The sequence below is a fragment of the Ctenocephalides felis genome, unplaced genomic scaffold (genome assembly GCF_003426905.1).
Source record: "Ctenocephalides felis isolate EL2017-DRISC unplaced genomic scaffold, ASM342690v1 CF-g0.4_SCAFFOLD_03725, whole genome shotgun sequence".
Taxonomy (NCBI): domain Eukaryota; kingdom Metazoa; phylum Arthropoda; class Insecta; order Siphonaptera; family Pulicidae; genus Ctenocephalides; species Ctenocephalides felis.
Window position 1 is genome coordinate 1 of NW_020539879.1, and position 20,405 is coordinate 20,405.

At 29.5% G+C, this 20,405-nt stretch overlaps 1 protein-coding gene across 1 annotated transcript; it reads left to right on the top strand.

The window, feature by feature from the left end:
* Window positions 1-1,418: 1,418 nt before the first annotated feature.
* LOC113390991 (zinc finger MYM-type protein 1-like) lies at window positions 1,419-5,206 on the top strand. Its single transcript, XM_026626976.1, has 4 exons — window positions 1,419-1,595; window positions 2,623-2,954; window positions 3,017-4,990; window positions 5,143-5,206. Exons 1-4 carry the CDS (start codon window positions 1,419-1,421, stop codon window positions 5,204-5,206), a joined length of 2,547 nt encoding a protein of 848 aa, XP_026482761.1.
* The last annotated feature ends 15,199 nt before the right edge of the window (window positions 5,207-20,405 follow it).

A 20,405-nucleotide genomic window follows, 5' to 3' on the forward strand; every position in this document is an offset into this window, starting at 1 on the left:
TATTAATTTCTTACCCAATTTGGTAATTCAATTTATTTTCAATTTACTGTGCACAGTGCTGGATTACCCCATAGGCCCGTGAGGCCCGGGCCTAGGGCGGCAGAATTTGGGGGGCGGCAAATTTTTCAGAATGTCAAAAAAAATTTAAACTCGATAAAATGTCTCGATAATTTATTTCAAGGATTAATCCTGATTTTTTTTATAAATTTACAGATCGTTTTACATAAAATAGAATGTAAGTCGTAATGGGCGAGTGTAATCATTGACTATTAAAAATAACACAGACATCGTATAACAATAACATTAAGACTTTTTAAGTGTTTATTCATAATCTCAAATGTCGTACAAGTGTAATTTATTACCGCAACGATTAATGATTCATCTGCTCTTATCATAACTAAACTAAGCATATCCCAATAAGGAACCATTGAAATCGATTTTTATCGCCTAAAACAACAACTTTGGCGAGCAGTGCTCGGGTTCGCCCGCTATGCGTGAACTGCGTTTGGCCGTGTTCAAGTCAGTGGTTTCCAACCATTTTTGCGATGCGCACCCCGATCTAATAATAAAAACTAGCTGTAAGTGGAATTCTGTCTTAAGGCAATTAGGGCATCGTGCCTTAAGGAAAATTGCTGGAACTTCCCGTACCAAAAATTATTATTTTTTCAAAAAACGATTAACATTTTTGAAAAAAATTTACTTCGAAAAAATAAGATTTTTGAGAAACTATAAATTGGACAAAAAATTACTTTTTTTTGAAAAAAAAAAGTTTTTTTAAAAAAAAATTTTTTTAAGAAACCCCACGTAAAGATATATAAAAATTTTCATTTCCGATTTTTTTGCGATTACTATAACAATTAACTAATTAATAAGCAATATTATGTAAAAATATACATAAAAAGTGAAAAAAATAATGAATTTTTATGTATATTTTTACATAATATTGCATATTAATTTGTAGTATGATAATATCAGTTAAATATTTAAATATTTATGAAATAAAATTGTTAGAAAAATAAAAGAGGGCGCATTTTTTATTAGATTGGGGGGGCGCATCGCAAAAATGATTAGAACTTCAAAAAAAATTGTTTTATTTTCGAAAATAGTATTTTCGAAACAGTACGTCACTCTTGGAAAAACCTCGCGCCCCGCTAAGGGTGCGCGAACCACAGGTTGGAAAGCACGGGGCTAAGTGGCTAAAATCAAATAATAACAAATGTATAAATCTAAGATCGAACTATAAACAAAACGCAGTAATTATTTCAGTTTTACGATAGCCGTTTAAGTGAAAAGTCTTATAATTTTATTATTGTGTTCAGTACCATTAAAGAATTAAATTAGATATTATTTTGAATTAGACTCTTTTTTAACTAAGTTTTTTGGTTTGTCTGAATTTAATCGTTTTATTTACAATTACAATGAGTGGGTACCGGAAAAAACTAAGTGGTGCAGAATATCGTAAAAGGAAAACAGAAGAATCTTTAAAACAAGAGTGTTTACTGAATAAAATTCCAAAAATTTCTAATTTTATGAGAACTGTGACAAGTTCAAAAAAAATTGTGAGTGATGATCAGCAAGCATTAGGTTCATCTGTTGTAAGTATTTTGATTACTTATTAGTATTTTTTTTTAAGAATAACCTTGAAAAAAAACGATTTTTTTATATTTTTGAGCTTTTCGAGTTTGCGTCAATCGACGTCAATTTCGATGTAATGAGCTTAGTAACTTACCGGAGGCTAAATTAAAGTAATTGCAAAAAAACGAAAATGAAAATTTTCATGTTGTATTTTGACCAGTCCTCTTAGTCATAGATTTTTCATGTTAAACTGCGCAATAATGAGCTGCAATCGTAAAGGAATCAAAGTTACTGTTGAATATGGTAAAGATATTTAAAATTTCTAGGTATTGGATTTGGCAACAAGTTTGTATTTGAGGAAATGTGACATAACATAATCACATATTGTTTTAACGTTAATATTAACGCTAGAATTTTTTGGTAGCCGGCGAATTTGCTGTTAGTCTCTAGAAGATCATTTATTGACTTATTAAGGTTTTGCTTCGATTTTTTCTCAATTCTATCGTTCTTGATATTAACAACTTGTACAAATGGATATTCATTAAGAATATGTAAGAATTTTGGGAGATCTTAGAAATGAAAGAAGTTTTTTTTTAAATTAAAAAATATTGACGTATTGAAGCATTAATTGAATTTATAAGAAGGCTGGTCCAGCGGTTTGATAAAATGAAAATGTTTTGAAAATGTCATTTTGCGATAATATATGATGATTTGGCATAATTGCATCAAATTGTCAGATGTTTAAAAAAAGTTTCAATAAGAAGTACAAATTTTGATTACATTTCTGGGTCCCATACCAAGATTTACAATATTCAACAAATAGACTGCAAAGCGGCGCTTATGCGCTTCGATATATCGTATTTCTGTCTATCGTAGCTTTTTTCATGTTTTTTTTTAAAAAAAAAAAAATCAAATTTTGCCAAAAACGTTCCGAGGGCATTTAAGCATGCAGATATATAACATATATTCAATTACTATAAACTATCCTACGGAAAGTTAATTATGAATATATTAATGTCAGTTGTAAAAAGATATTTTTGTTTTTAGCCGGAACTGAACGATACTTCAGCACAAAATACAGAAGCACAACCAAAACCTTCTTTATTGGAAGATACAAACTCAAGCAAAACAACGAATTTTTTTTTATCAAAAGATGCGATAGAAAATTTATTAGCAACCGAAACTTTCTGGAAATTTCGTTTCAATTGTTTCTGGAATTTAAACGATGAAACACGAGATTATATAACTAGAAACGGTATACCAACAAATAATGTAACAGATTTTAAAAATTCGAGAAATGTTTATAACGATAAAACGAGATTTTGTTCTGAAAGTTTGTTCAAACGGACTTTGAAAAATGAAGAAATACAACGTCGAGAGTGGTTAATATATTCAGAAAAAAAGGGTCGATATTTTGTGCTCTATGTTTACTATTTGGCAGAAGCGGTGAAGTAAACGCTTTTACTGGTGACGGGTTTCGAGATTGGAAGAACTCAAAAGCGCGCATTGAAGCTCATGAAAACTCTGATTTTCATAAAACCAACATTAGCCACTTTAAAGCTCGAGCTGTCATTCAAGGTCGTGTTGATCAACATCTAATGAAACAGCTCGATAACGAAATTTTATACTGGAAAAAAGTTTTATATCGAGTAATTGCGATCGTTAAATCTCTCGCCATAAGAGGGCTGCCATTCAGAGGACATTCGGAACGAATTGGAGATCAACATAATGGAAATTTTTTGGGTTCTGTCGAGCTTCTTGCTGAATTTGACCCATTTTTACAAGAACATTTAAAATTATACGCGCATCCCGGTCGTGGAAATACCTCTTATTTGTCAAAAACAATTTACGAAGAAATAATATCATTAGTTCAAAGTAAAGTATTGAAACATATTACGAAGGAAGTGCAATCTGCTAAGTATTTTGGTGTAATTGTGGATTCTACGCCTGATATTGCTCATGTAGATCAACTGACAATAATTATTAGGTACGTACGTAATAATGGCGAAATTGTCGAAAGATTTTTAGAATTCATTCCAAATACTGGTCATAAGGCTCAAGATATTGAAGATGCTCTATTAAAATCTCTTGAGAGAAATGGTTTGGATATTATGAACTGTCGTGGTCAATCATACGATAATGCAAGCAATATGTCAGGTGTATACTCCGGAGTGCAGTCAAGAATCAAAGCAACTAACCCCTTAGCAGAATACGTTCCTTGCGCAGCTCATTCCTTAAATTTAGTGGGTACTTGTGCAGCGGAATCTGTAACCGAAGCTGTCGACTTTTTTTCTACTCTGCAAGAATTATACAATTTTTTTACCATTTCAACCAATCGTTGGGACATCTTAGTACAGCATACAAGTTTAAGACTCAAAAGCCTTTCTCAAACTCGTTGGTCTGCTCGACATGATGCTTGTTACGCATTAGAAAAAGAGTGGTCTGGCACAATTATTGCATTGAAATTTATTGCTGAAAACAATAATGAAAAACCTACAACACGGTGTCAGGCTAGGGGATTGCTGCAAAAATTACAGCATTTGGAAACAGCAATACTAGTCGTTGTTTGGAATGCAATTTTGGAACGCTTCAATGCTGCTAGTAAAAAATTTCAAGACTCAAAATCTAATTTATCATCTGTTTCACAAATGTATAGTTCTTTGGCATTATTTTTAGAGGACATGAGAGCTAAACAATTTTCCGAATACGAGGAAAAAGCCAAAGCACTTTCTGGGGTAAAAAACTATCATCATGACAACCATCGTAAAAGAACCCGAAAATTTCAGGCAGATGAGTCACAAGAGCATGAAAGAGTATTTTTATGTGGAGAAGAACATTTTCGAATAAATATTTATTATCGAATTTTAGACACTTTAAGTGTTCAATTGGCAGGCCGTAAAAGTGCTTATCATACGCTCTATGAAAAATTTAATATTTTTGACAATTTGTCTGAAATAGAAACTAGAGAATTAAAAATTCGGGCAAATGAGTTAGTCACCAAGTATCCTGAAGATTTGGAAGACACATTAGGAAATGAATGCATTCATTTACAACAACTACTTATAGAATCTTTTTCAAGTAAGGAAGATGTTCGAACCGCACAAGGAATATATAATTTTTTGCATTCTAATAATCTTCGTGAAGTTTATCCAAATATAGACATTGCTTTACGGATCTTTTTGAGTATTCCTGTTACAAATTGTTCAGGAGAAAGGTCTTTTTCTACTTTGAAAAGGGTAAAAACATATTTACGAGCAAGTATGGGCCAAGATAGACTTAGTGCTTTAGCATTACTGACTATCGAAGCACAACTTGTTCAAGAAATTGATTACAATGATATTGTTGATGTTTTTGCTCAGACAAAATCCAGAAAAAAATATTTACGAATAGCTATAAATCATAGTTTTAGAAAAATGTGTATTATATTTATATTATATTGTTGATATTTAATAAACATTATTTGTATTATTTAACAATTATTATTTCAAAAAATAAAATATATATCTAAGTAATTTAAAATAAAATATATTTTTTAAATAACAAAATAAATTTTTGTATATTAAAAAGGGCGGCTGATTTCATAGGGCCTAGGGCGGCAGATAGCTTAAATCCGCCACTGACAGTGGCCTAGATCAACTAGTGGGGTGCATGGTTATCGTGCCTTAAGGCAAATTGCTGGAACTTTCCCGTACCGTAACAAATGTTCGAGAAATACTGAATGTTTTCAAATAGATTAAATATTGTAACATTATTGTAATTATTTTCGATATACAAAAAAACTAAAAAAAAAAAAAATTATACATTTTTTTTCCAAAATCAATTATTTTCTTAAGACAAGCAGAAAGTTCTTTGAATCATTTAAATCGGACGCTTAGTTCTCTCAAAAACTGCCATTTTTTACATATTTAGCTCCGTATCTTCGAAGTGGCTGGGTCTGCCTTTGCCAAAAACTAATAAACACTTCTCCCAATCATTACTAATTGAATGTTTTTTAGATCTCCGAGAGAGACTCCGTTCTCTCAAAAAGTCGATTTCTATTTTCTGCACTCGTTGCTCCGTATCTCAGAAACGGCTGGACCTGCCTTCGCCAAAAACTAATCAACTCTTTTCCCTATCAATAGGAATCGAATGTTTTTTGAACCATTCAAATCGGTTGATCCGTGCGTCCGAAAACGTGACTGGAAATTTGTATCCATACATACATACACACACACACACATCCATTTTTTCTGAAGTATGCCCAAACGTTCAGAAACCTTCAAAACGTCGAGAAATGTAAAAATTTTCAATTCCGATTTTCGGCCCATTACAATAACTTACCCTACGGGAAGTTAATTGATAACTTTACTAGTGGAGTGCATGGCATCGTGCCTTAAGGCAAATTGCTGGAACTTCCTGTTCCGTAATTAAAAATCTTCGTACGGAACCCGACAAAAATTACACAAAATGTGTGCACATTATTAAAATCTCTATAAAATATCTGACAATTTGATGTACATATGTACAATAAACATTTATGACCGCCAAAATGACATTTTTTTAAACTTATTCTTATAGAGAGTCCATAACCGCTGCATCTGCCTTCCCAAAAATTCAATCAGTTCTTCATCTTGTCAATACAATTAAATTGTTTTTTGAATCATTAAAATCGGACGCTCCGTTCTCTTAAAAACTGAGTTACCGTTTTTGGCACTTTCTGCCCCGTATCTTCGGAACGGCTAGACCTGCCTTCGCCAAAAACTAATCAGCACGTCCCCCCCTTATCAATACGAATCGAATGTTTTTTGAATTATTCAAATCGGTTGATCGGTGTTCCCGAAATCGTCGACGAAAATTTGTATCCGCATACACACACATATACATCCATTTTTTCTAACAATAACGTATGCCAAAATGTTCAGAAACCTCTGAAACATAAAGATATAAAAAAAAATATTTTCGATGTTTTTGCGATTACTATAACTTACCCTGCGTGAAGTTAATTATTGTTTTTCTCGTCCATTCGTAGATGAATTGAGGCATGTTTGTTGATGTTCGTGAATGAATTGAGGCATGTTTCGTTGAGCAACTCTCATGCTCGAACTGTTGCAAATTATTCGGGATGATTTTTATCCACAAACTTTTGGAGCTCAGAAAGCTACTTATAAAAATATACCTATAAATACAATACAATATATATAATATTATTGTAAAACCCTTAGCTGATGAAGTTATATATTCTTTATCAAACTTTTCTGTTTAAAAACAATACATATTTATGATGTGTTACGCTTGTACGGCTTGTACATCCTCGCCATCCTAATACTTTTCGATAATTCAAAAAGCAAAAGCGCAAACTCAAAAAATAAATTAATCGTTTAAACGTAAATCGTTTCTACAAAATATTAATATTAATCCTTTATAGGCCCATGTAACTTTCAAGTTACATTTTAGTTTATTGTAATTTCTCAAATAATTATGACTTTTTTCATAATAATATAAACTTACGAATCTCAATTTCATAACCTTGCCAGGTTCTTCAACCTGAAATGGCAAGCTCGAAGTGATATTATTTGTACCTTTCATAATAATTACGAAACGGATCAAAAACAACATATATTTGTTTGTATTTCAATTTTAAGTTTGTTATCGTTTTTTATGATACAGTTTTATAATTTTGAGTAGGCCATCATGGCAGATTTTGGTTGACCTTATACCCAATTGTGCATAATAAAGTCTATGGTTCACAATAGCTTCAGCTTTCTTTTGTCAACACATTAATACGTTAGATACCCAAAACAGATAAATTATAAAGGTGCGTCCACACCTAACGAACGAACACGAACGAACATGTCGAACAAGAAAATACAAAGAAGAACGAACAGGAACACGAACGAACGCGAAAAATTCCAAACGAACTTGAACAAGCGCTTAAAAGCAGTGAGCGCTTGAATTTTCGTTGTTCGTAGATGTTCCGTGAAACGTCAGTTTTATTATTGATATGGATGTAAGCTTTAATCATACGGCATTTTTCACTGGTTTTTGTGTGATTTTTGTTCGTGTATATTTGTAAATATACTGTAAATAAATTATTCAATTTATATTTTGAGTCGTTTTCTTTCCTCAGCATTCATATTCGGAGCAAGCTGAACATTCCAGGTTTGAGCTAACTATACTCATCCTCAACATATATGTTGAATGTCTATGTATGATAACAAGTTTAATATTTACTTGTAAAGACTGCAATTTCTTCTTTACTGCAGCTTCTGACAAACGTTTTGCCTACACTTTCCCAAGCATCGTTTTTTTTCTAATAATTTTATAAAATGGGTCTTTAGTCTCCCATATTATAGGAAACTTTTTTATTTCATTTATGAATGATAAAATTACGTCATTTGACCATTCCATAATTCATTCAAAATTTTCAAACTGTACACAATAATTAAAAGTAAATATTATTAAAATTTTCAAACTGTACACAGTAATTAAAAGTAAATATTATTAAATTATTAACATTATTATTAAATTATAAAAAAATATTATTAAATTATTAAAATTATTAAAACAAAAATGTTCGTTTGCGTTCGTTGAGACGTCCACACTGCACATACGAGTTCAAACATGAACGAACAATTCCCTTTGATGTACCGACAAGTTGCGGAACATTGCTCGCCATGTTTGTTTATGTTCGTTCGTGATCGTCGTGGCGTCCACACTATGCTGTTGCCGTTCGTTCTGGTACGTTCTTTTATGTTCGTTCGTGTTCGTTCGTTAGGTGTGGACGCACCTTAATTAGAAGCACTAACAGTGTTAGGTTTGATGATTTCTTATTAGATTCCGAGTCCGATGGGGATGTCCCCGACGATGAATAAATATTATTGATAGAGAAAAAATGTCAAAAAGTTGTCCAACTTCAAATGAGATATATAAACAATTAAAAAACAAAAAAACTAAAATACAATATCTGTAGAATATCTGGAAAAAAGTTGTAGCATAATGGCCATTTTTTTGATAAGGAGAGAATGTTCCAAAAAGCCCGGAAGTAAAATAGTTTCGAAATTGGTATGCTATAAATACAGTTCATTTATGTTTAAGGTCAAAACGAATGCTTTGTAGAATTCTATATATAATATATAGTTGATTAAACAAAATATTATAAAATAATTTTGCTATTTATTTTATTACTTAATATTATAACTATAGTAATATTTTTGTTACTTATTTTATAATAGTACTACTTATTTTTTTCGTATAAAATATGACAGAGATCAAATTACTCTTAAACTATTCCTACAGCATATGTTATTAGTCTTTTGACTATATTCCAATCATATATGTAATATGTATTCTTTTTGTTATTATTATTGTAAATATGGTTTTTAGTGATTATTTTTACCATGATTAAAAAATTATTTATAGGTTAAGTTAATTTTTATTAGTTAGTATTAAATATAAGTTTATGTATTTATATCTTAGGATAGTTATACATGTTTATTAAATTGTATAGAAATATGTATGTATAATCTAATATAAATGAAATAAATAAATCTTTAAAAACAAAAAACAAACTACTTATTTTTTTCGTAATTTTTTTGTAGTTTTGTTCCAATGAGGAAGAGTCAAATTGTAACTCGAAACGTATGGATCTATTAAATTTTTTTTAAAGAACATATTTTAATTTTCTTTCTAATTTATTATCTGAGTGGATGCCTGTTGAGAAGTATTTTGTTTAAACAACATATTTATCACTATCCAAAGAAATATTACATCTATGTAGTAATATATGTATGTATATATATATATATATTTATATATATATATGTATTGTATTTTGTACTAGTTCTATACTATTCTGTACTAGTATGTAAAATCACTAAATTATTTTTATGTATTTTATTATTGTTCATATAACATATAAATTACTTATGATCTTTGTTAAATTTGCATTAGATGAACTTGGTCCGAATGAATGTTGCGTAGAATTTAAATATTTCGATAAGCAGGTCAATTCGGTCATGGTGACCCTTATGCATGCTGCTGTTAAAAGAGCGCCAAACAAGCAGCATAATAAAAATGCGACCATATACGAGTTTGCCGCCAAAATCTATCAATTCTGTACGGTCGTAGGTCATCAAGTGATAAAGTAGAAAGCCAATCTTCGTCCAATGCACTAAAATTATACAAAATAATTCTGATTAATTAAATTATTACTATTTTTTTTTAAATATTGATATTTTCAAGTACAAGAATTATAATTATCCTCGCTTTTTTCAAGACTAAAAGAAAAAAAATGGCTAAGAATTGCGCTAAATATAATTGTTAATAATAGCGTTAATAACGGATTTTGTTATAACTCATCTACTAGGGAACCCGAAAAACGATGATTCAGCACTTACTCCGGAGGTAAAAGTTAAGAGATTTTAGTAATGTGCTTAATTAATTATGCTTATTGATCGGTCATTTTTAACGAAAAAAGATATTCGTTACCAATTTTAGGTTGTAAATTTATAATAATTAAAATAGCCAAATATTTATTCAAAACATTAAACATTTTTTATTCTGATTTTACATACTGCATTTCTTAATACATTTATTTTTTAATCAGAAAGTTTACCGAATTGTGAGTATTTAAATTAATTTTGTAATCCTATTCACATTTATCTGATTTCATAAAATTTTAATTTTAACCCCTGGCGATCTTACACTCGAAATCCGATATAATCTCGATAATAAATGAATATTATTTCGAGAAACTTCAATGAATGCGAAAAAGTATCAAAATGTCCGAAGCAAATTAATAATTTCCTCCAACAATGAGACAATTTATATAAAATGTGTGAAGTATTCAGTGACAGTTCCTAGCTAATTCCTAATTAGTAAACCAAGAAAAGACTCACGCAAGTTTGGTTTGCAACTTCTGCATTTATATAACTATTTAAAGATATACGCAGCAACTTTTATCTGGAATCCTGCCATTTTATAGTACAATAGATTGAATTATATTTACTAATTAACCAATAGAGCATTGCAGATTTGCTAGCTATTTAGTAACATGAGAATAAACTTCATAATTACCTTATAAACTGACTAATTTGACTATAATACAATTTTCTGTTCACTTTTTTATCAATAATTTAATTACATTTATATATTAGTGAACCAAATGATTTTCTGAATTGAAATAGTTATTTTTATTACTCATGTCGCTTTAAATAAAATATACATAAAAATATTTTTCTCAACCTCAAATCCTGCTGTGACTGTTTGAACTCCCAAGCAGCTAATAATTTAGTGCGCTCTGTGCACATTATTAATACGTTATTAATAAATTAAGAATAGTTAACACTGACAATGAGCAAATTAAAAACACAACTTCAATATCTCAAGCATTATCTGGCTAGTCTTGTTTTTGTAAATTATTACTATATAGTGAAGTCGCAAGTATTAGGTGCCATTTTAATAGAACGCGATATTTTGTGTAAACAAACAGATCATACTGTCTTACACTAAATCATTATATATATATATATATATATATATATATATATATATATAAACCAACAATATATATAGCGCATGGTAACCCATGCGATAATGTTCGAAGGCAATATAAATAATATTAGCAGAAACAAAAAAACACCAACATTGACAGAAACGTTTTTACATTTATGGTCGATATTATAATTGAAATATTATCTTCGAATGTTTCATTTGCAGGAACAAATTATAGAGATGTTTTAATGCTTGTCGATTGTGATTAAGTTCCTGAAGAAGGACACATGCATATCCTCGAAACTTCGAATAAAATAGTTTAAAAATTTAAATGAATAAAAAAAATTGAAGAAAAAACTGGACTTCTTGTTAACAGTTCGAAAATCATAATATGATTTATGTCTCTCTTCTGAACATTAAATTTTTTGTATATGTTAAATGAAGACGTTTTGGATCTATTTACGTTCCATCATCGAATTTCTCCCAAAAATGTTTGGGAAAAAACATGAATCGAATCAATTTTGATTCGTGATTGGTTTTGCATTATATGGTAAGATCAGTTCAAGATAATTGCTTACTTATTATTATTCTATGAAAAACATTTTACATGATCAACGCGAATCGAAAGTTCTTAAAATCATCCTGATCGGTTATATTCAAAAATACATACATAAACTTCAATATTTCTGTGATATCAATTATTGGTTGATGAACAAAAAATCAAACTCTTAGTGTATGGCATCGTGCCTTGAGGCATATTGCTGAAACTTCCCGTGCCAAATTAAAATTTTGAAATTTGAAATATTTTCGATATCCAAAAAAAAAATTTTTTTTTCAAAAACATTCGTTTCAAGCAATTATTAATTTCTTCAAAAACTGCAATTTTATGCACATTTAGCTCCGTATCTCCGAAACGGCTGGACCTGCATTTGCCAAAAATACTAATCGCCACTTCTCCCCATCATTAAGAATTGAATGTTTTTTGGATCATTCAAGTCGGATGCTCCGTCCTCTCAAAAACTCGATTTCTATTTTTTACACTCTGCTCCGTAACTCCAAAACGGAAATTTGAAATATTTTCGATATTCAAAAAAATTTCATTCGTTTCAATACAAGCAGAAAGTTTTTTGAATCATTCAAATCGGATGCTTATTTTTTTCAAAAACTGCAATTTTATGCAATTTAGCTCCGTATCTCCGAAACGGCTGGACCTGCATTTGCCAAAAATACTTATCGCCACTTCTCCCCATCATTAAGAACTGAATGTTTTTTGGATCATTCAAGTCGGATGCTCCGTCCTCTCAAAAACTCGATTTCTATTTTTTACACTCTTTGCTCCGTAACTCCAAAACGGCTGGATCGACTTTTGCCAAAAAATAATCAGAACATTCCCTATTAGTAGAAATCGAATGTTTTTTGAACCGTTGACGAAAAATTGTATCCATACATATGTACATGCATACACGCACTCACACGTCCAATTTTTCGGGGGTATTCAAAAATGTTCAGAAACCTTCAAAACGCGATTTTCAATTTCGTTTTTTGAGCGATTACAATAACTTACCCTGCGGAAAGTTAAAAGACAAAAAGTTCAACATTTAATGATTTAGTAGTTTCAAATCAAAACTTTTGAAAATATTAATATTATTTTTTTTTAGTTTAAGAGCAGAAATAAGAAAATAGGAATCAGATGGATTTAGTTCTGCTTTAAAATAGTGCAAAAGTTTTCAGATGCTGTTATTCATAATAATCTCTTGTATTTATATATTATATTCGTATGAATGAATAAATAAAAGGATTTGTTACGGTGTACATGAATTTCTTATGGTACAATGAATAAATCAAAGGTTATTATGATATATGTACATGAATAACATATTTTATCAATTTTGTAGCCATAGCAACTGAGTTGTATAATCAAGTGACTTGATTTTTAGAGTCACATTGTCAATATCTTGCTATTATATACTGATTATCGAGATTCAAAAATCTAAATTAAACTTATTATGTTGATAATATAAACCGATTTATACCTTCTAAAATCATTAAGTGTGCATGGTAATATGGGTAATAGTTTTTATCATTTTTAGTCATCATTTTGTATGCAGTTCTCTATGGAAACCTGATATTTTGCAGATATTAAGTTTAATACAAGACGTCTAACACGAGAGTAGCAAAGTGAGTGAGGATAAAATTCGTATAATCGTTCGATTCATTTTTTTTTTCAATGCAAAACTCATTATTTACTTTGCTCATAAAATTTAACGGAGACATTACAATTTAAATTAATAAATCGGTGCGAAATTTCTTACCAGTTACCAGGAAAAGGTAATTTGTTGCTTTAAAAAGTACAATCTTACCGAAGTTCTTGTGAAATATTTTTACTTCACTAATTTATATTATTCTTAAATACTATTCTTGATATTTATGAATTAAAATAAATAATGATGGAAAAAATTGAACACTTCATAAATTATTTTGTTACTGTATCAAACGTATTAATTAATTAATTATTATTTTTTATTTTTTGTGTGTGTTTAATACATAAGTTAATTTTTTATAGCAGTGAATCGATGAATGAATCAAGTTCACGCAACAATATGCACAGTGAAAACGAAAATGAATCAGAGGACAATCCGACGAATACGACAAAAGCTTTTGAATGTTATAAAGATGAAGATGGTATGCGAAAAGATGAAGAAGGTCACGATGATATGATAACGGTCAAATTCATAATCCCTCCAAAAAATAGAGTTTTTACTAATAGTTACCATGTTAATTTGCAAATAACAGAGGTAAATTGAGATTGAAATTAAAATTCTTTAAAATGTTTTTGATATTTTTAAAATCCATTACTTTAGTTAGAATATAGCTAAACAAAGGTTTTAACCCTTCTTTGCATGATTTTTTCTGTTTTAATAAAAATAAATCAGAGTGATGTAATTAATGCTCTAGATTAAAGGAAAAATATTTAAAAAAATCCTAATGTAAATAGAAGTATGTATTAAGTAAAAAACAATATGATGGAAATTTACATCATCATGCATTAACACATATCTAGCTCAGAACTATATAAAATATATTGTTTACTCAATATTTTTTACTTTTTATAATAATTTAAAAACAATCATTATTTTTATTTAAGCACAAATTGATACCACATTTACTGAATTGACCCATTGTAAGCAGTCTCTTTTTACGTTCATCTCTTTCTTGAGCATTTTTTATAAACATTCCAAGAGTTTAAAATAGCTCGATCAAATAGATAACTAGCTGTAAGTGGAATTCTGTCTTAAGGCAATTAAGGCATCGTGCCTTAAGGCAAATTGCTGGAACTTCCCGTACCAAAATTTTTTTTTTAAAAACGATTAAGATTTTTGAAAAAAATTTACTTTGAAAAAATATAATTTTTGAGAAACTATATATTGGACAAAAAATTACTTTTTTTTGAAAAAAAAAATTTTTTTTATTTTTTTTTTTTAAAAAAAAATGTTTTATTTTATTTTGACATATTTTGGAAGATCTAAACTTTTTTTCAGAGCAATCGTACTGCTTTAACTGCATAAAGACGAAATATCAAAGCCCGTAAGCGCCGCGTCGCCGTCTAACGCGTAAACATTGGTACGGAACCCATAGAAATGTAAAAAAATTTATACTTATTGTTAAAATCTCTATAAAATATTTGATAATTTGATGTGCATATGTCTAATGATCATTTTTGACCGCCAAATGGCATTTTTTTTTACTTTTTTCATCAGATCTCCGAAAAACCGTTAGACCTGCCTTCATGAAAATTTGATCAATTCTTTATCTGTCAATACAAGTAAAATGTTTTTTAAAATATTCAAATCGGACGCTCCGTTCTCTTAAAAACTGAGTTACCGTTTTCGGCACTTTTTGCCCCGTATCTTTGGAACGGCTAGACCTGCTTTCGCCAAAAACTAATCAGCACGTCTCCTTATTAATACGAATCGAATGTTTTTTGAATTATTCAAATCGGTTGATCCGTGTTCCCGAAATCGTCGACGAAATTTGTATCCGCACATACATACACACACGCACATACATACATACATACATACATACATACATACATACATACATACATACATACACACACACACACACACACACACACATACATCCATTTTTTCTAAGGTATGCCAAATGTTCAGAAACCTCTGAAACGTAAAGATATATAAATTTTCATTTTCGATTTTTTTGCGATTACTATAACTTGCCCTACGGGAAGTTAAAAAAAAATATGCAAATACCACTTTTTAGACCTCTTTGTTATATGATTTCTGCCCAAAAAGCTATCCATGAGAATGAGATCTACTTCTCTCATATGTTCATTGTTCGAACTTTGGCGACCAGTATGATCTTGTGCTAGGAATTTTGATTACTGACATGTAGAATAATATACCAAAGAACTTATACAAATCATAATCTGTTTCTTCAAAAAACAACACAAAAAAAACATTGACAAAAAAATCTTTGCCATGCATTACAAGTGGAAATACTGCATAGTGATGTAAATTTCCATCGCATAGTTTTGAGAACTTTATTCACAGTGTTTTGATATAAATTGTGCATAAAACAACAAAAACATGGAAACAAACCCTTTTCTCACTCATTTTCACTTTTACTGTATTTTTTATCTTCGTTTACTTCCTTATAACAAACTAAGAACTCGCTCCTTTTTTCCAGTCACAACAAACAGTGAAATGACAAGTTCTAGTCCTGGTAATTAACAGTGACGCTTGATTTTTATTTTAAATTGCATTTTGTTGTACGCAATAGTCGCTTAAAATGTTGCCAGCAACAACAAATTTACAGTACAAGGGTTTTTAGTCATTTTTTTGTAGACTAAATATTATGATTGAAATTTCCATCGCCATGCAAAGAAGGGTTAATATATTAAACAAACTAATTAATAAATTGCAAACTACATATATAATGCCATGTGCTCTGCCAAAGAGCTATTGATTGATTCAACTTCAAAATCTGGACATTTTAGTGCGAGGGGGGTTCTCTCCTATTTTACGATTTATTTTACTCATAAATTTGAAAAATGTTATCAGTTCAAAAATTAATATTTTTCCTAAGTTGAACTTCAAATCAAATGCAAGAAGTAGGTTTGATATTTTGTTTATTACATAATCAAATGATAAATTTAATTTAAAATTAAGATCATTTATCGAATGCGGGTAGCCACGAGGCTAATAGCTGCATCTTCTGACTATGCCCTTGGAAAACGGATAGACGAACATTAAAACCACATGGTTAACTGAAAATAATTTTATTATTCTTATTGATATCTCCAATAATTGAAATTTCAAATCTTTATTAGACATTAAATTTGATTAAATAGAAATTTTGAAATATAAAACGTCTATTTTGCATTCCGATCTCTTTTATTCCTGTCTATAAACTACAATGACTTTTTTTATCTTTTTAGGTTATCAACAGCTTAAGCAATATATTCAATATGCCACGAGATTTAATAGTAATAACACATGAAGGTGAAGAGGTGCCATTTGATGTTAAACTTCAGCATCTTAACATCGATGCTTTTGGAATACTAACATTGGGTCTCACAAATTCTAATAATGCTGAATTCAAAGTAGATGATTTGTATAAAGACATGGCAATAGCCGATATTATTACAGTACATTGCGAAGCAGACCATTGCGATCCATATGATTTGATAGTTGAAATAGAAGACAAGCGTATTATTAAACCATTACTGGAGGTTATAAAAATAAAATAAATAATATAGAATATCATCATGCATTCACACAAACTGGACCGCCAGCTTCAAAAATATCTCCATATCTGTTACAATCGAGAGATTGTCAGACAATAACTAGTATTGATGTAAATCAACAGACTTCTTGTACGAATTCAACGCAAATGCAAAGCGAGCATATTTGTATATCATCAGTAACAAACAAGATATTAACTCCAGGAAATATAAATCGTATGAAGAATTAGAACGCAAGAAAAATAGTTGGAACAAAATTGCCTGTTGCAAAAAAATATTAAAGCATATATATGGTTAAATTTGATAAATGAAACATCTGCAAAATACAGAGAGTTATATTGTATTGATCAAAAGATGGATATGCAAATTAAAATGATTTGCGTAAGGAACGCATGCATGATATTGTCGTACAGACATACCCACGTAATAAAAACGATTTATTAATGTTACAATCTGTTATTGCAAATTGGCACCAGCAAGAAACGGAATCAATTCAAAAGATGTACTCTGGGGCACCAAAGCATGCGAGCTAAATATGCTGCTTGAAAAAGAAATAAAAATGCTGCAAGTTGTACAAGCGCGAAAGAAAGACTCCATAGAAGAAAATAACAATTGAAGGACTATAAAATATTGACTTTCTCACAAAAACCTGTTACTTGGACTGGTTATAAAGGACTAAAATTGAAATGGACACTTTAAAAACTCAATATGCCCGACGTTTATCGATAATTTATAATAGCATTAGCAAAGAAGAACAGTGGAACGCGATTAGAAACTCTTATGTCCCTTGCGTTCAACCCTAGAAGAAAATCCAACAAATATATCGATTGATATAATTGAATTAATTGATCGAGAAAGTGAATTGTTAATACGTCAAATTAATGCGAAAGATATTCAGATTTGCGCAAGCGATTAAAACAATTATTGATGAAGTATATGAAAGTACGAATACTTTTAAATGTTTAGAATCTGATTCGAATTGTTTGTCAACAAAAGATCATCATATATGTAAACTGTTCTCGTATAAGACCAGACGCTAAAATGATATCATTGCATTCATGTACAAAGTATTTAAATGCATGCGCTTCGTGCATTTCCATGGTGCAAACCCAGCAAAAAAATTACGGTCCATTTGCTAAAATGTTGCAGGAAGTGCGATGCGAGGAGCAAAAAAACAACTCTTTGCGGTCCGTAATCTTCATTATGAATGTAGTGGATGCAAAAGCTGGTTGATACAATTTGGCACGGTCAATCGGCGTTAAGCACTAAAACAGAAAAGCTTCAGGCTCCTAAATGGGACCGAAGAGAAACTGGTCGCCGTGGAACTGCATTATATTGACAAGAGAAAACATGCGCACATATGAAAATAACAGATTTAGAAAAGGCTTACGACCATACTTCATCGCATATGTTAAACTTAAACATTTGCTGGCTAAAAACAGTTTTAAACAACTCGCCGAAGTTGACGAAAATTTTAAGAAGCGCATGTCAAAACAACGTACATTAACCAGGAGTTTAATCGGTTTCAATATATTACATACGGTTTTTTTTAGTAGAAATATTCTAATAAATCAAACAATAATAATTCATTTATATTCCAATAATAAAAAGGACTCGATCATATATACCTAATTTTGTGAATATTTATATTATAATAATAAATATTTTAACTTAGATATAAGCTGTAAGTATTCTAGAAATCATATTAACTAAATCTAAACTAGTATGAACATTTCTCAAATAACTTATATAAATTATTGAAATCAATAAAACATCAAAAATGTTTTACTTAATAATTTCACGCTTTAGTATTATTTATAATATATATATATATATATATATATATATATATATATATATATATAGTGCCGGTCTGGGATTCTTAGCGCCCGCATGCAACTTTTTCTAGCGCCCCCCCCCTATTAATTTTAACTGTTTAACAGTTTATAATTAATTAATTTTTAATTATTCTGGATTTAGTACTCAAATAATTAGATATAATCTAAAATCGTATAAAATATATTCATTTTAAATTTATTTAGAAAATCGTGGCGATTATAATTAAATACTTTTAAATTTTCAATTATTTTTAGCGTATGTGCAATTATAATATTTGGGTTTTAAAACATTTTACTTATTCATTATGCTATATATTTTATTGAGCAAATCATTCCAAGAGAGCTAAAAAAAACTAGCTTTCCATTTTCAATCAAACACTCGTATTTTGATTTGATTTATTTTAAATTTTAACATTTAATTTTTCATCATTTACAATATCCAGAATTACGTCGTAAACTTCTTTTTATTGATATCGTAAGAGCCGAATTGTATTCATCCAGGCTTTCCGTTATATTCAGAGTAAGAATTTGTTGTTTTAAAGTAAATTTTAGAAGTATTGTCCAAAAATCAGTGAAACTGTAAAGAAATTACACATTCTTAAACTATATTGAAAAAAATCATTATATTTTATATGTATTATTTCCGCATAGTTAAAAATTTGAGATATGGGCAACCACAGGTATGAAAAAGCCTTAAGATTTTCGTTCCAAAGTAAAATTTGCTTTTATTTTTCATATTTGTTCCATTTCCATAACCCTAAACGCATATCTTCAACATTCAAAATTCATCAGATGCGAAACATTTGCTACAAAAATAAAAGTTACAATTCTATTCTTCGGAGTAAACATGCCATTAAAGCACTGACTACCCTTTTTTCCGAATTTAATCTTTCGCAGGTGTTGGCGCTTATGGGATTGACACTGATGATTTCTTCTTTGATCCACGGCAACTTAAAAAAAAGAATGAGAAGATTAAGCAATAAATAGAGCTGGTATTTACTAATTTGCAGAGTCTTTATTAATCGATTAATTGCTTCTACTGATATCACATTGCAAAAAATATGCTTTTTGTGTCTCCGTATCTCTAGTTAATTAGATAGTTATTATTATTTATTAAGTATTCTAGATTTTATATAAATAATTCCAGATTTATAAAAAAAAATATATAATATATAATAATTTAATTTTCGATCGTTTTTTGGCCGCCCCTAGACGTGGCGCCCATTTTTTTGCATATCGCATGCAAGGCAGGACCGGCCCTATATATATATATATATATATATATATATATATATATATATATTATATATATATTATAATATATATATATATAAATATGTTCAAAAACCTTTGAAACGAAAGATATACAAAAATGTTCAATTTCGATTTTTGCGATTCTATAACTTACCCTATGAGTTAATATATATATTTATTTATATATATATATATATAAAATAATTTATTATATATAATGTATATGTGTATATATTGTATATATAAATCAAGATTTTATTTTTCCGCCTCGACCAAACGCACTATTGAACAATGATAACATGGAAAATCAACAATTTCATATCAACAATTTTATTTCTAAAAATACAATATCACTTAATAATAATTTACATACACAAATAAATAAACGCGCATTAAAAAATTTCTCCAAAACTGGTGTTCCATTTTTAGCATTTGATTGTTGCCTGAATTGTCTGTAGTAGTTAAGTGCGTCACATTGTAAGCATTTTAAATTAAATTTA